We start from the raw sequence: 15,511 nt of genomic DNA, 5'->3' as shown, positions 1-15,511 counted from the left end.
ACACCCACTGCCTAAATACAGTTGCATTCAATTCAATTAGTGTTTTAACCGCTTAAAATAACATTTGGACCGGTGATTAAAGTATGCATATAGGTTTATGTCTGGCCAACATGAAGTTCAACATGTGCTGCTCCCATGCTCCAAAATACTAAAATCCTGACCTGGTTACATTTCCAAGAACCTTTGAGATGGCGTGAGTAGTAAAATCCAATAGATGGGGCCATTTCCCTTATGGTCTAGAGAGAGGGAGCGAAAGCCAGAGTCAGCTGGTTACTATTTAGTCGGTCGTCAATGCAGTTAAACCGGTTTTAATGAAACAATGACTAATCATGTGACGGCAATGACACTAAACTCGAACATGGATTGCTGAAGGTTTAATTAGATAAGTCCCAATCCCATAACGTCATTCAAAACCTCCCAAAAAAATGTTCAGTCAATACTGACTGCAATCTGCAGATAATTGTGATGTGTTATGCTAATAATAGCTGATTGTGCAGTGTTGTTATTGTTGCGAAGACAACAGGAATGTAGGCTATACCTTTAGATAATTTGCATAGTACCCCCCTTACCCCCATCTTTCGTTCGAGAACGCGAGACGCAATGATACCATTCAGTGCTCCACCCAGTCCTGATGATTGGTTGGGGGTAAAAGCTTCTGGAAAAGTTTTTCTTATTATTAGTAGGCTAATGGTTGCTCAACGTCATAAGGTTTGTGACAGGACAGCGGTTCAACCAACTCGACCACATTCCAGAGACAACATCACCTTTGTTGCATGGAGGTGGTGCAATTGCTTTTCTTCTCAGGAGAGGCACATTTAATCTTTACTCTAAAGATAACCGTGCAATGCCTTGGTGGGATTGTTCCACCTAATTAACCATCACTTATCAATCCACCTACACCCGGACGAGCCGTTCTGAAGTCAAATAGGATGGTGTGGCCACACGGTGACTTGAGTTGGGAGGAAAACTGTTGATAGAGCTTTACAAAAGCGGTAAGTCATCGTGTAAAACATGTTAAAAATGATAGTTGGGAGTTGAATTATTGTTCATAGGTAAGCCAACTAAATTGTCACTTCAATTGTCATTATTTGTTGTGTATTTACGCAAGCTAATTGCAGACGATAAAATACATTTTATTCCTAATAACTTAAAATATGAAGTCAGTGTGGTAAACCGGGTTTTAAAATCAGCTGTCGAGCAACAATTGAATTCAAATGAATGGTTCACCAGATTCATTTTCATGATTAACCCTTGTGCTGCCTTCGGGTCACGTGACCCAAAGGTTCATAACGAATCATCGTTGTGTTTACCCAATTTTACCCCATACAAAAACAAATAAAAATAATTTTCTTTTAACCTTTGCAATGTGGGGGGTCTGAGACAGCCCAACGGTTAAAAGAAAATGCTTCACTTTGTTTTTGTATGCTGTAAAGTTGTCGCAATACGACGGTGGGTCACAATGACTGATGGGTCAGAATGACCCGAAGATAACACAAGGGTTAAATGGGCTATCCAAGGGTGGTTCCATATCTTGAGTTGACTTTTCAAACATGAATAATTGGAAATAAAGTTTACATGACATTTAAAGTTCTGATCAAAACAAACCATGACAAGAAAACAAGTTTGATGAGAAGCGCCACCCAGCATGTTTTGTTTCTGTCTGAACCAGTTTGACATGTGAATGGTAGGTATGTGTGTCAAAGGAGGAGGAAAGAAATCTAGAAACCAGTGTGTTACCTGTCCCAGTCATCCAGCAATTTTAATAAATAACATTCGACAAAACGGACATCAGAGGGTCACACTATAAGGATTGTCATCTTGTAACCTAGGGGTCATTCACTTTGCCTTATCTTCCCCCTTTCCTTATCCCTCCTTTATGAAGGCTTGACCTTTTATGTCTTTACCTAGCCATGAGGGGGAGACGGGTGTTTGCTCGTGTGTGTGTTCTCCTATGTAACTCTCCCTCTTCCTCTCCTAGCCCAGCCATGAGGGACAGACTAAGCCACTTACAAGAGCTGTCAGATGGCGGCAGTAGCAGCAGCCATGTGGAGCCAATGGACTACGCTGAGTCCTCCACCTCCGACTCCTTCAGCAACGTGGACCTGGAGGAGGAGCTGCCTCACCAGGCCGTCATCTTCGACAACAGCCCCGCCTTGGATGACGTGTTCTCCCAGTCCCAGAGTGTCCACCGCGAGGTCCAGCTCATCCGCCTGGAGGTCAAGAGGCTCCGAGAGCAGAACTCTCGTGTGCTCCAGGGCACCAGCCGCATGAGCATGATCAAGAAGGATTCCAACGCCATCGGTGCCGACATCAAATCCCGTGCAGAGGGTGCGCTGGTGCACCTCAGAGACATGGACGCGTCAGCCCGCAAGCTGGAGGCAGAGCACGGCTCCAACGCTGCCGTGACCCGCATCGCCCGGACGCAGTACGCCTGCCTTAGCAACAGCTTCCGTGACGCCATGTTCGAATACAACGAGGCAGAGATGAACCACAAGGAGAACTGCAAGACCCACATCCAGCGGCAGATGGAGATCGTGGGGCGGGAGGTGACAGGCGAGGAAGTGGAGGAGATGATCGAGTCGGGCAAGTTTGATGTCTTCAGCGAGAATATCCTGAAAGAGGGGATGACGACAAAGTCAGCATTGAATCAGATTGAGTATCGGCACCGGGAGCTAGTGGATCTGGAGAACCGTATCCAGAGCATCCATGAGATCTTCTTAGACGTGGCCTTGTTAGTGGAGGAGCAGGGGCCTATGATGAACACCATACAAACCAACATCCAGCAAACAGACGCGTCCTTACAGGAAGCCCTGGTCAAACTGGAGAGAGCAAAGCGCCACGACAAGAACAATCCCTTTAAGAAGATGTTCTGCAGCTGCTTCCCATGCTACAAATAAAGAATACTGTATTTAAAAGTGGAGTTTAAATTTTAAAAAAAGTACTTCTATTTGTTTTTAATGCTCTAAAAATGTCATTTTGGCCTCCGCAATGCACTGCTTTTAGGCAGTTTAATTAACCATCATTCCATTGCATATGAGTGTAAAATTCAAGGAGAGAGGAAGGGGGGGGTGAAGTATTTGAAAAGCATTTAAACAGGGCCCTATAGGATTCAGTCACAAATGACGAAGTACAGTAATGTTATTTTGCACCGCTGAAACAGTACTTGCTATATCAAAAATATGTATATCCTTTATACACTTTCAACAATGTATAAATTATGCATTTGGGGATTTTATAATCTGGGCTAGCAGCTGCTCAGACATATAGGTACAGATCTCTCGAAAAAACTATTTCCTGCAACAAATCTTACTCTTAACTAATCTCAGAAATAAAACTTTTTGACTTCATTTAGGTCTCAAGGATATGTTGTCTTCACTATGCCACATTAGGCATTATTTTTCTTGTCAATTGTGATTTACTGCCGGGTTAAAGTGTGGTTGACTGTTGTCCTCACTTTAAACCACCTTAAATATTGGATTAACTGAAATTACTAAACAATGACGGCATTAGAATGATAAATCTCTGTTTCCTTATTACACCCACACATACACCATGCCTACTACACATGCAATGTCGGAGTGTGTCTAGCGGAATTAACCCTCGGTTGACCTCAAAAGTACGTCTATTCCGCACTGCATGCTCATCGTTGGCCAAATCATTCTGGAGGTTTATCGAACATGGTTATTGCGAAGGTTACATTTTGCGACGCAGGTGACAAGAAAGGAATGGTAAGACACTCCCTCCTATTCTTCTCGTAAGCAAACAGGTGTTCTTCCTTCCCAGAGATCAGAGATGCTTCAACAAGTTTGAAAGCTGAATAATGTTTAAACTGAATTTTAACCACGATTCTCACACAAGGGATCTAGAATAAGGGTAAGTTGGGTATATCTGACATACTTGCCCTATTTGTGAATGAGTTAATAAAGTAGCAGGCATATATTCATTCTGATTCCAAATAACATTCTGGTACAACAACCAAACTATGTTGATGTTGGTTAGTAAAACAGTTTTTTTCCGTAATCTTTGTTAAGAGATTATCATCGCGGGTGTGTGCGACAAAATAGTAGGCAAATGTGATTTAAATGGAAAGTTGTTACTGAGAATAAACAATTAACATTCACACCTCCGAAATCATTCGTGTATTGTCACACTGAGACAGAGAAAATGTGGCTTTGATATTTGATTAGGCATGGTCCTATATGATCCCCCAGCTACACATATGCATTTGTATAATGTTGTATCTCTCCCATGAATAATTACTTTGTTTTATGATGTTTTCTATGTCTTTATCTGTTACCTTTAAAATGGGTAACATTTTAACTATGGATGACGCATGGCAAGATTCTTGACTAGGTTTAGATACTCGTTTTTAACACTCGTTGTCAAGGAAATGGTAGTCCAAAGGCATGAGGAAATGAAGTTTCTTTCGTGTTTGAGTGAAATCCAGACTGGTTAGTTTTTAGAGGCTGTTCATTGTACACTACTTCTGTGTTGAAGCATTTGAACCCATGACAAACTTTACGAAACACGTTTATAATCCTGTTGTTCTGGTTGTTCAAACATACAAATGTATTCCTTATTCCTACTGGTCAAAACCAAATCCTTAAATCTATGAACAGCTGTCCACATTGCTTGTATATGATATTCCTCTTAAACATCCTGATCTTTCTCCTTCTTTTTCTCCTCCCTATCCTTAGGCAGGATGAGGGACAGGCTAGAACACATGAAGTCAATTGGTGAGGATCTGGATGACTGTGACCTGAATGAACCTGACTTGAGAGACCCTGACTATGACGTGGTCACGGTCGATATCTGCCAGGAGGCTGTGGTGTTCGACAGCTCCTCCATGGACGGTGTCTTAGGGGAGGCACACTCTATACGCCAGGAGATCTCCTTGCTCCAGGAGGAGGTAGAGCTTCTGGTCCAACACAATGAGCAGGTGAGCACTGCGGTGAACGACCTCACCGCGCTCAAGCAGGACTCTAACTCCATCGCCCAGAGGATCCAGAAGCGTGGGGAGGCCCTCTACACCAGGCTCCAGCACCTGGGGCAGCTGAGCCAACAGCTGGAAGAAAAAGAGGGCCCCTACGCCGCTGTAAGTCGCATCGCCCGCTCCCAGCATGCCACCCTCACCAGGGCCTTCCATGTCACCGTGTCTGAGTACAACCTGGCGGAAGAGAACCAGAAGGAGGTGTGCCGTGGGCGCCTCCAGAGACAGGCATCCATCTTGGGGAAAAAGGTGACAGGGGAACAGCTGGACCAACTGGTGGAAAGAGGGGGCGAGGGCTGGGTGGAGCTGTCCCAAAGCCTGCAGACAGACGGCCGATCGTCCAATTATGCTCTGTCTGAGATCAAGGGCCGGCATGAGGAGCTGATTGACCTGGAGGCTAGGCTAACTGAGGTGCGTGACCTGTTCCTGCAGATGGCTATGCTCGTCGAAGAGCAAGGCTGCCGGATAAATAGCATTGAGGCTAATGTGTGTGGCACAGAGGAGTACCTTGCAACGGTCAACGTGCACATCAAGAAGGCCCTGGAGTACAAGAGCAAGAGCTGCTGCTGGCAATTCTGTTCATGTTTTTCACGATGGAGACGCCGTCCCTAGTTTTTAGTAATGGACTATAACAATTCAAATTGAACTTACCAACTAACAGATTGAGTTTAAATGGAAAGCCAAGAGATAAACCCCTGAACATTTGTGTGGGTGTTTCTGTGGGTGTGGGTAGGTGTTTAGTAACATTATATCAGGGGGTATGATGAAACCAAATGACAGCTTGAAGAGTATGCAAAATTATGAATGTAGAATGTAGCCTATGTGAGCTAGTATGAAATACCTGCCATGTAAGGGATAGAAATAGGGCTTAATAAAATATAAATAAATGAAGGAGTTTGTGTTATCTGATCAAAAGGTTTCTTTACAACGTTTACATTTTCATGAAACTCCTGAACTAAGTGTCATACAATCTAGTTTCATTGTTTGCAATAGCCTTGTTTCACTTTCATGAAGGGAAATCAAATCTCTTGTAGCCTGTGTCCATAAGTTTACATTTTGTGAACATACATATTTATTTCTGTCTCTTTTCCCTTCCCTATTTTCAATTCATTAAAAATAAATGTTTTTACCTGACTCTTACCTGACAAAACTTGCTTGGTTGTGACAATCAATGTAATAATTTGGCTGATTATGATCATCAATAAAAATATATATTTTTAAACGAAACCACTTCAAATATAGGCTACTTTTAACTAATGTGGCGCCTTTTTTTGTGTCTATATTTTGTAATCGCTTCATTTTCAAACTATCTCATGGGGTCTGCAAGAACAACAACAAACTTGAAGCCGGAGAGTCATGACAATTTCTTGAAACGTCAAAGTGATCTCTGCCATGGTGAAGAAAAGAGAAACTGGCACTAGTAGTTCCCGGACAATTGGATAGGGCTATAACAGCTAAATTAATTTAACTATGATATTTATAACGACGCTTAAGAATTAGACGAGTAGCCTGGGGAACTAGCTAGCTATTGTTACTCATTTTCAAAGCTCATAGATAGTTAGTGAAGTTAGTAGCTGATTCATTGTGACTGTAGCAAAGTTAGTAGGATATGGCAGCTAGCTAGCTAGCCTAGCCAATACATTGCCTACACGTTGACGTTACTAGATAGAATATTGTATCTGTTAACTAGCAAGCCAACGCTTGTTTCATTCACTTCCAAAATTTAACCATTTGGATAGCTTGTATTGGAAGTTTAGCTATAGTCTAATGTAGAAAAGACGTGCATAGCTAGACTAGCCCGCGTTGCTAGTTACTAGCACTAGCTCGCTTTCGCCAGCTAGCTCCAATTTAGTTAGACTAGCACTACCCGAGTGGCAAAACGTACAAGCTTCTTTGATTACGTTGATACAAGTTTGAATATATAAACTAAAATATCACAATTTTCTAATGTCTAGTTTATAATCCAATACCTAAACAGGGAACGGTGTATACCAGGATGGCCGAGTGGTTAAGGCGTTGGACTTAAGATCCAATGGACATATGTCCGCGTGGGTTCGAACCCCACTCCTGGTAGATTATTTTGTTTCCCTAAATATAACTAAAATGAAGATGTCCAAGGTGAGAAATATAAAACTGATTACAACTGTGAAGAAATGGAAACTGTGGACCATAAACATGAATGTGAAATTCAGTCCGTTGGACTGTCCAATGGTTTTGTCAGTATCGAACATAATAGATGTTTATTTGAGCCCAACTGAAAAGTATTTTACATTTATTCAAGCTGTTACTTTGTTGTTATTGTATAAGTTTATTATATAAGTTTACTTTGTAACACACTGTAGAAGCTCACCCCCTACCGGTTAAACCAATGTAGGCGAATACTCTCAGATGAGTTGCTATATTTGAAGTGTTAGGATAGCCGATATACTATAGTTCTACAATCCTCAAAGATAATGAGTTATTTAATATACAGTTGCCTACGATTTATTTTATGGTTTTACGTTGTACATCCTGGTTGACAATAGCATAGTAATTTTTTTTCTAATTCTCTTGAATCCTTAGATTTTTTGCATATTCCTTGGTGCTTTTATTGCTCTACACACTACGATACGCGATATCACCAGAGAAAGGTTTAACCATTTAAACACTGGGAGGCGCCAAAGGTCTTCAATTCAGTGAAGCAGCACGGTCGCAAGTTTGGAGAGGCCCAATAAAACAACATAAAGGATCTTTCTCTGCATTATTTAATATGTAGCCTATCGTTGCATTCATGTAACTCATATGACTTGCGTGTCTCAATTGTATTTAGCTTGACAGTTGTGTCCACTTATAACCATTCATATAACATGGCTTCTTCATCTTTATTTACCTCGAAGATGGGTCCGATATTATTTAGGTCTGCTCATTATAATTGTTAATGTTGTCCTCCCAGTCCTGTCACCGGACACCTGAGCGAGGCCCCGGCGAAGCGCTAATTGATGAAATCAAGCTTCTTTTGGGCCGCGCGAGGTAGCGCACACAAAGAGCGTGATAGCTGAGACGACGCCCCTCCCTGCTGGGCCTAGATGTACAACGACAGATCGACATCTCTGGATCCACCGGAGCCTCGGTTAGATTTCCAGCAAGTGCTACTCAATTACTCAATCTCGGCCAGTAGCCTTGTTGTAGACTATTGTCTCATAAATAGGCTATGGAACTAGTTTATAATTCAATAGCCTATGTGTCTGATAGGTAGGGGCTTTTCATAGATTCAGTAATATAGTAGTCCTAATTAAATGCTATAAAGTTAAGGTTACGTAGTTACACACATTAACGACCACAAATGACATTTTATTCGTATATAAATGTTCGCTTCACGTCAAAGGCTAAACTAGTTTAGAATTAAATTGAGCTTATGTTCGAATATTTAGCCTGCAACATAAAATCTGAAGGCATAAAGACCAGCTATTGTTCAAACTGTTGTGAGATATACAAGTCACCACGATATGGCCATTAATAATTTTGTAGAAACCTTATTCACTTTATTCATTCAGACGTTCACTGTTCCATCCCGGGACAACTCGCCCTCTGAAGCGTCTGAGTGCCTGATCACGTGACGGCCACCGCGCCATGTTTCCATCCGCGCGTCTAAAGTTTGTAAGCAGGCAAGGAAAGGTACAGCAACAGGAACAAAGTTTGGGACGAACTCGTTAGCAGCGGGGTTTACCCGTGCAGTAAACAATTTTTCCATCTTTCAACAAACTCTACGTAGGACCATCAAGACCACAGCGGACTTGACCGCGAATCTACAGCTGTCCCTTTTATATTGAAACTCTTGAAAAGGGATTTTGTTATGTGTGGATGCGCTGGAGGACTGTGCTTTCTTTGCAGACGTTCATTTTCATTGTATCCGCTTTTGTAATGCCTTAAACTCTTCGATTTTGTTGCATATAGAACTGCACATAACCTCGTCAATAATATTTTTTCATTGTCAAATTACACGGATTTTCTCCTTTCGCACACTTAAAACCACTGGTGAAGGTGAGTTTGATTTTTTCGATCAGTAGATTTATGGGATCCAAAGTAACCATTTTCAGGCAGAGGTTTAACATTGCAAGCTAAAACAAACCACTGTGGTTACTCAGGTATTTTAAACAATATTGAGCGTAAAATGTGATTCTGTTGAGAAAATGACAAGGCCCTACAGTTCGTTTGTTAAACTACAGTTGAAAAGAGTCAGCAAGCCACACATTTTTCACTTTCGTGCTAATCTGATCGGATTAAAATGACACATGAGTATCGGCCTGGAAACTGTGAGACATTGGTGCCATTCAAAGCAATAACCTGGTAATAAGCCATCAGTAATGCCGAATAGGCGATGTTATTTATCAGGATGCAAACTGCATTGAGATGGTTTCAGGAAAGTGGCAATGACAAGTTTAAAGCTTGTCGAATGACAGTCAGCTTTACATGTTTTACACTTGGCTGTCAAAGCATATTACACTCGAGGTTTAGGGAACTGAAACTGAATACAAACGCAAGAGGTTTGCCTCATTTCAATTCAAGTTATTTTTGCGCACTTGCATCATCCCTCAAGCATAGCTCGTGGTTTGTAATTCTTCAGATAACCGTTTACATTGCGAGTCCTTTCATGGTCATTACAAAAGTCAGTCATTTCAAGCGAGTTAGTGTTCAAATGTATCCATATCATTACAGGTAAAAGCAACCTTTCAGAAGTTGCTGACTAGGGTAAACGTTAGTTACTGTTAGGCACTACAAGTAGACCAATTTAGTAAGGTCAAATGATTAGTAAATGATTTGTGCAAGCATGGCCACGCTTCCAGGGGTCCAGATTGGGAGTTGGTAGGCGTGCTCTTTGGACAATGATGACTCATAGTAAAATCTGTGCTATGCACCTAGTGTGTGGAGAGAGGTGAGAACATACACACTCACACAAGCACTAACAGCTGTTAGTCTGTTGTCTTAAAGGACCACCCTGCCTCTCAGCCACCCTGCTTTGACTACATGTCTGTGTAACCAATAGGTGGAACCATAACTTAATTGTAGCAACATAATTATGTCTTATTTATAGGTGAGAAATAACCCTCCCTTCTCTTGTGAAGAAACTGGGTGGTGTTGAAGAGAGAACAGGTTCCTGTCAGAAAGCGTGGAGGAACCGGTGGATTAAATGACTAGCATGGCGTCGTCCAGTGAGATCACAGAGGGAGGGGCCAATGACGAGTTCAACGACATCATCAAATGGAGATCTGGTATGTGTGTCTTCCAATCCCTTGCCTCCCAACATGGCTTCTTGGCCCCCAATTTCATGAGCATGTGCTAAATGAAGAAAGTGTAAATACGACTGGATCTGTGATGTGGCCAGTCAGAAATGTGAGTGTGGTGTCTAGTTTTTGCTCAAGCCTGTGATAGCCCAGCCAGCCAGTCAACTCTCTCTTACATGAGTAAGTGAATATGTCCTCTTGAGCACGTACGCAACACTGAAGCACTACCATGTGGTGTGCTCAGGAACAGTTGGTGTGGTGATGCAGCAAGGTGTGCTCTGTCATGTGAGAGCTGTGTGTGTGTTTGTCAGAAGTGTTGACAGAGCTAAGAGAAGGATATCTCGTGATTTCCAGCAGGTCAGATATGACATTGACTTTTTTTTTGTGTGTGTGTTGTTAGGTACTTGCTCAAATGCAGTAGTCCAGAAGTCCAAATTAAATGCTAGTGAGGCCTGAAGTCCTGTTTTAGGTGAAAAACTCGGGTTCCCATGGAGCGCAGGAGTAGAGGGAGTAGAAAGAAAGTGTCAGAGGGACACAAAAGAGCGAGAGATGGCTGAGTGTGACAACCCTGGGAGGAGAGAGAGAAAGCTGAGGAAGGAACGGAGGGATGGGTCCACAGTAAACACAGACAAGTCCCTCTTTCAAACTCTCATTCCTTCCTATGGGTTAATGTTTGACAGAAATCATCCGTGCACACACACACACACACACACACAACACACACGCAGAGGTTTGACCTGTAGATGTGTTGACAGTGTTGACTGTTCAAGGCACTTTGATACAGTCAATAAAAAGTTGACCCGGTGTGTGTGTGTGTGCGTATATGAGCATGTGTGCTTGCCTGTGTGAGAAAGTATAGCGACAGGAACGATGCGGACGGAGGTGGCCCCTCCCTCCTGTCAGGCCGACGCCCCTCCCCCTGCTCTTCTCTGGTGGTGTTGTGTTCCAGGCCCCTACAGCGGGCACCAGGCCCAGCCTCCCAGAGCGCCCGGCGAGCCTGGGCCCAGGAATTCCACCATTCCGTTGGACTTTGTAATTTACAACGCTTGTCTCCAGACCACAATGCTGTTCTTATAAGGATTCCGGTCGCCTAGCAACCTCAAAAGTAATGTTTTCTTTTACGGCACAGAGGGAAAAAGTGGCGCATATCCTAGCTTAGCTCCGCTCTCTAAAAACAGCAGGAGTTGCTACCAGGAACCAGCAAATCAAAAAAAAGTGGCACTGCTTTACAACTTAAGTCACTTCACACCTTCCATGTGTGTGTATGCATATGTATGTGTGTGTGTGTATATGTGTGTGAATGCGTGTGTGTGTGTGTGTGTGAATGCGTGTGTATGTGTGAATGGGACATAGGTGTTTCTCTCTACCTCCCGGTGTGAACCCTGTCCACATTACCAGTCCAGTGTAAATACATAATCATTAACTGGACACAATACACTCACACTTCACTGAACCAGAGAGCCAGAGGAAAGTTCTGGAAAAATACATGTTTGTCACAAGAAAGAATGTGTAGCCTCACAATGTGGAAACACACACACACACATTCACCCCAGTCTATCTTCTACCAGCAAAAGCACATTGTGGCCTACTTAAAACCTTTTAACTGGGCTGTCATTCTAAACTATGGTGATGCATTCTAAACATTAAGTGCGCTGAGCAGTCAAACAATACTTGGTTACCCTGGCTTCTAGACGTGGGCACTGTGTGTGTGTGTGTGAGGGAAGTATTATGTGTGTGCCATGAGGTAGTCATTTTGGATTAAGATAGCAATCTAGCACCCATCATACCATATGCATAGTAATGTATGGAAGTTAAACCGTTGGGAATATTACTGGCAGCGATGCCCTTTCTAATGTACTGTACTACAGAAGCATTTACTAGCAATCCTGAAATGAATAATAGCAAACTGAACGAAAGCCAGAAACAAAGCACTTGTTTAGATAAGGCTGTAAGGAAGGAGGGGGAGGGGGGGGGCGTGTTTTTACAGATGAGGAGCTGGGGTGCGGTGGGGTGGGAGGGGGGCTAGGAGAGGGGTGTGAGGGGGGGGATTGCACACCAAGGTGTGTGTGTGTTATGGGGAGAGGAAGGGAGATATCCTTGCTAACACACGCCTCCTCAGTATTATACTTCTAAACATGGTCAGCCAACAGGAAGCTGTTGTTCCCAGTGTATATCAGAATCAGCTTATTATAACACTGAAAGTAGTTTAGTGTCGGGCTGGCCGAGCTATGCAGTAGTATACTGGGCTTTGCTGGACCGGGTTGGGCTGTACAGTACTGTACTGAACTTTGCTGTGCTGTGTTGGACTGTGCAGGACTGGGCTGCGCTTACGGGGGCAAAGGGGGGAGTGAGGGCCATTTGTCATCAGCAGAGTCTGTAATCATGGAGGCTAACAGCAAACATACTATTCAGCTGTAGTGTGTTCTCTGTCATACATCATTGTTGCTGAGGGATCAAAGGACAAGCCCGAAGCCATCATTACGATCGAATGTGTTCAGGCAGGTGTGTGTGCGCGTGACATCCCAGTCATATATTGGGCCAGACTAGTGTCCTGTTTACCAGTGTGTCCAGTGTGATGTAACCCAGTGGAGACACAGAGAGGGGGTGGGCAGACACGAGGCAGGCTGCTGGCGAAAGCTGCCGACCAATCATTAGTTTTGTGCTCCCACTCAGGATAAAGGGCAGACTGAGGTGTGTGTGTGTGTCTGTCTACCTGGTTAACCTTCCTTTAATGCCCCTCCCAGCAGATGACACTCCATTCTGGCTGAGGTGAGAGGTCACCTATCCTCAGTGGATAGGAGGGCTAGTTGTTTGACAGTGTACACACACACACACACACACACACACATACACACCTCCAGTGGCCAACCCCTACTGACAAATACCTGACCTCCTTCTTGCCTGTGTTTGTTTGTCACTTGAGACCAGCGCTCCGGAAAAGCTGCTTAATGAATCCCTCTCTGGTTTCCTCTTTCTCTCTTGTTCTCTTTCTGTAGTGTTCCCTCTCTCTCTCTCTCTCTCTCTCTCTCTCTCTCTCTCTCTCTCTCTCTCTCTCTCTCTCTCTCTCTCTCTCTCTCTCTCTCTCTCTCTCTCTCTCTCTCTCTCTCTCTCTAGTGTTTCCTCTCTCTTATTCTCTTTCTGTAGTGTTCCCTCTCTCTCTTATTCTCTTTCTCTAGTGTTTCCTCTCGTTCTCTTTCTCGAAAGTTCTGTCTCTGCCTCGCATTATCTCCCTCTCTCTCTTTACTTTCCCGAATGTTTCCCCTGTCTCTCCTCCTGTTTCCCCCCTCCCTCTTGTATTGTCTTCATCATGTGTGTGTGTGTGTGTGTACATGGGGGAGCGCATGGGTGCGTGGATGTGAAAGGTTCATCTTTGGGCGTGTGCGTGCTTTTTGTGAGTGTACACAAGAGAGTGACGTAGGCCTAACATCTGAATAGCTGTATCCCAGAGAGGGGGAGAGAGGGGCGAGGAGGAACCATGGAAGGTGTAGCTTGTCTCAACCCGAACTCTCAAACACAAACTATACAGCTCTTGTCCAGAAAGAACTAATCCTACCATGGCCATGGAGAGCTGCGGTCTGAATCTCTGGACATGGATTTGTGTGTGTGTGTTTGTGTAGTGTTTGTGTTGCAATGTGCAGATACAGTCTGAAGGGCCTGTACACACACACACACACACACACACCGTGTGAGAGGACGCGCATTGCATGACCTGAGAATGTTCTGGACTCTCTCACTCTTAGTCTGTCCATAGAACGTCAACATTTGAAAGACCCTGTCTGGTCTCACAGGAACAGGAAACACTGTCACCAGAACATCCATGTACCTGACAGTGGGCAGCAGAGGGAAGCCATGTTGCTTCCCTCTGGGAGAAAAACGCTGGGTGAGTGTGGAGACACTCACCCAGACATAACACACATTGTTTGTGGATGTGTGCATGTGTCTGTTTTTGTGTGTAGCGTGCAACCCGGACCAAAAACAAACCCTCTATCTCCTCTCCGGGTCTTTTGAGGTGATGACACACTCTTAGCTTTTCCTTTTTTGTGCCGTCTGTCTCTTTCTCTCTTTCTCTCTTTCTCTCTCTCTCTCTCTCTCTCTCTCTCTCTCTCTCTCTCTCTCTCTCTCTCTCTCTCTCTCTCTCTCTCTCTCTCTCTCTCTCTCTCTCTCTCTCTCTCTCTCTCTCTCTCTCTCTCTCTCTCTCTCTCTCTCGCTTCGATCTGCTTCTATCTCCAACCCCAACTCTCTTTCTCTGTCAGATTGTGTGTCTGCCTACTCTTTCAGTCATCTTAAGCTGGGTGTATTCTTGGAATGCCAAACATCAAATCAACCCAAAAACTGGAAACGCACGCACACACTGTTTCGAAAGCTTTGAGTTGAATGTCGAAAAAAATCAGGCAAAAAAGGGATCTACACCACCGAGGCACTTTTTCCTGCTCTCTCTTTCTGTGTGTGTGTGTGCGTGACATCACAGCTCTCCACGTGCCAGATCCCTGCTGAAAATGGGTGGGAGAGCAGCAGTCTGAAGGCTGTGTGGATAATGGGGACAGAGACTTTGAGCCAAACTCCCCAAAATATCTCCCCAGGGCGTGGTGCTGTGGCCTCTGCCTCTCTGGTTCACATTACTGTGTGCGCGTGTGTGTGTGTATCTGGGTATCCGTGTGTGTCATTCTGCTCAATGATGCCCCGCCTAAACTGCATGACATTTAAACGGAAAGCAACAGCTACCCACGGTGAAAATGGTAAAAGTGCTCTTTAAATGTTGTTTCTTACGCGGTAGCATTCGTCTACAATTGTGTTTGTGTGTTTGTGGGGGTGTGTGTGTGTGTGTGTGAGAGAGACACACACGCAGTTGAGAAAGACGAAGAACCACCGAGGCTCATCTTGTCAGATTGGGGGCACACTTCTCTTTCCTCCCATCCCTGCCCACCTTTCATTTCGTCTCCCCCCCTCCATCTCTCGATCCCTCACCCGTCTCCCCTCTCTCTCCCCCTCTTTCCTCCTTCCCACCCTCTCAAACGACCACCTAAGCCCCCTCCCTCTCCTTCCCCCCTTTTTTCCCTCACCTGCCCTTCCCCCACCTGCTCCCCCTCGAACCTCTCCACCCCCTCTCTCCCTCCCCCTCTCTTTGCCCGGCTCATTAAGGCTACAAAGCCGTATTGCTCCACCTAGTTTCTGAGCCCCAGTATGGCAGCGGGAGGGGGTGGGGGGTGGTGGGGTTTGCTTCAACGCAAGCAGAGTCTCAGACATTTCATCTTCGCCATTC

At 44.3% G+C, this 15,511-nt stretch overlaps 2 protein-coding genes and 1 non-coding gene across 4 annotated transcripts; all 3 read left to right on the top strand.

Annotated features, from left to right (window-relative positions):
- Positions 1-603: 603 nt before the first annotated feature.
- stx11b.1 (syntaxin 11b, tandem duplicate 1) lies at positions 604-2,928 on the top strand. The gene is made up of 2 exons (XM_062468050.1): positions 604-992; positions 1,979-2,928. Exon 2 carries the CDS (start codon positions 1,986-1,988, stop codon positions 2,895-2,897), a length of 912 nt encoding a protein of 303 aa, XP_062324034.1. The 5' UTR covers positions 604-992; positions 1,979-1,985; the 3' UTR covers positions 2,898-2,928.
- Positions 2,929-3,498: 570 nt separating this feature from the next.
- LOC134025161 (syntaxin-11-like) lies at positions 3,499-6,207 on the top strand. 2 transcript variants are annotated; one of them, XM_062468053.1, is made up of 2 exons: positions 3,499-3,728; positions 4,698-6,207. In XM_062468053.1, exon 2 carries the CDS (start codon positions 4,703-4,705, stop codon positions 5,600-5,602), a length of 900 nt encoding a protein of 299 aa, XP_062324037.1. In that variant the 5' UTR covers positions 3,499-3,728; positions 4,698-4,702; the 3' UTR covers positions 5,603-6,207. The 2 variants fall into 2 exon arrangements, with proteins under 2 accessions (XP_062324037.1, XP_062324036.1); XM_062468052.1 differs by lacking the exon at positions 3,499-3,728 and adding an exon at positions 3,735-3,873.
- Positions 6,208-6,980: 773 nt separating this feature from the next.
- On the top strand, positions 6,981-7,063 carry trnal-uaa (transfer RNA leucine (anticodon UAA)). The gene has a single exon. It is a non-coding gene; the product is annotated as a tRNA-Leu (tRNA).
- The last annotated feature ends 8,448 nt before the right edge of the window (positions 7,064-15,511 follow it).

This window comes from Osmerus eperlanus, chromosome 8, assembly GCF_963692335.1.
Source record: "Osmerus eperlanus chromosome 8, fOsmEpe2.1, whole genome shotgun sequence".
Taxonomy (NCBI): domain Eukaryota; kingdom Metazoa; phylum Chordata; class Actinopteri; order Osmeriformes; family Osmeridae; genus Osmerus; species Osmerus eperlanus.
Note: the sequence above shows the minus strand (reverse complement) of the source record. Positions and strands in the feature narration are given on the sequence as shown.

What these genes read in the sequence shown, in the direction of transcription:
- LOC134025161 (XM_062468053.1), top strand. Translation starts at nt 4,703, where the DNA reads ATGAGGGACAGGCTAGAACACATGAAGTCAATTGGTGAGGATCTGGAT.
- stx11b.1 (XM_062468050.1), top strand. Translation starts at nt 1,986, where the DNA reads ATGAGGGACAGACTAAGCCACTTACAAGAGCTGTCAGATGGCGGCAGT.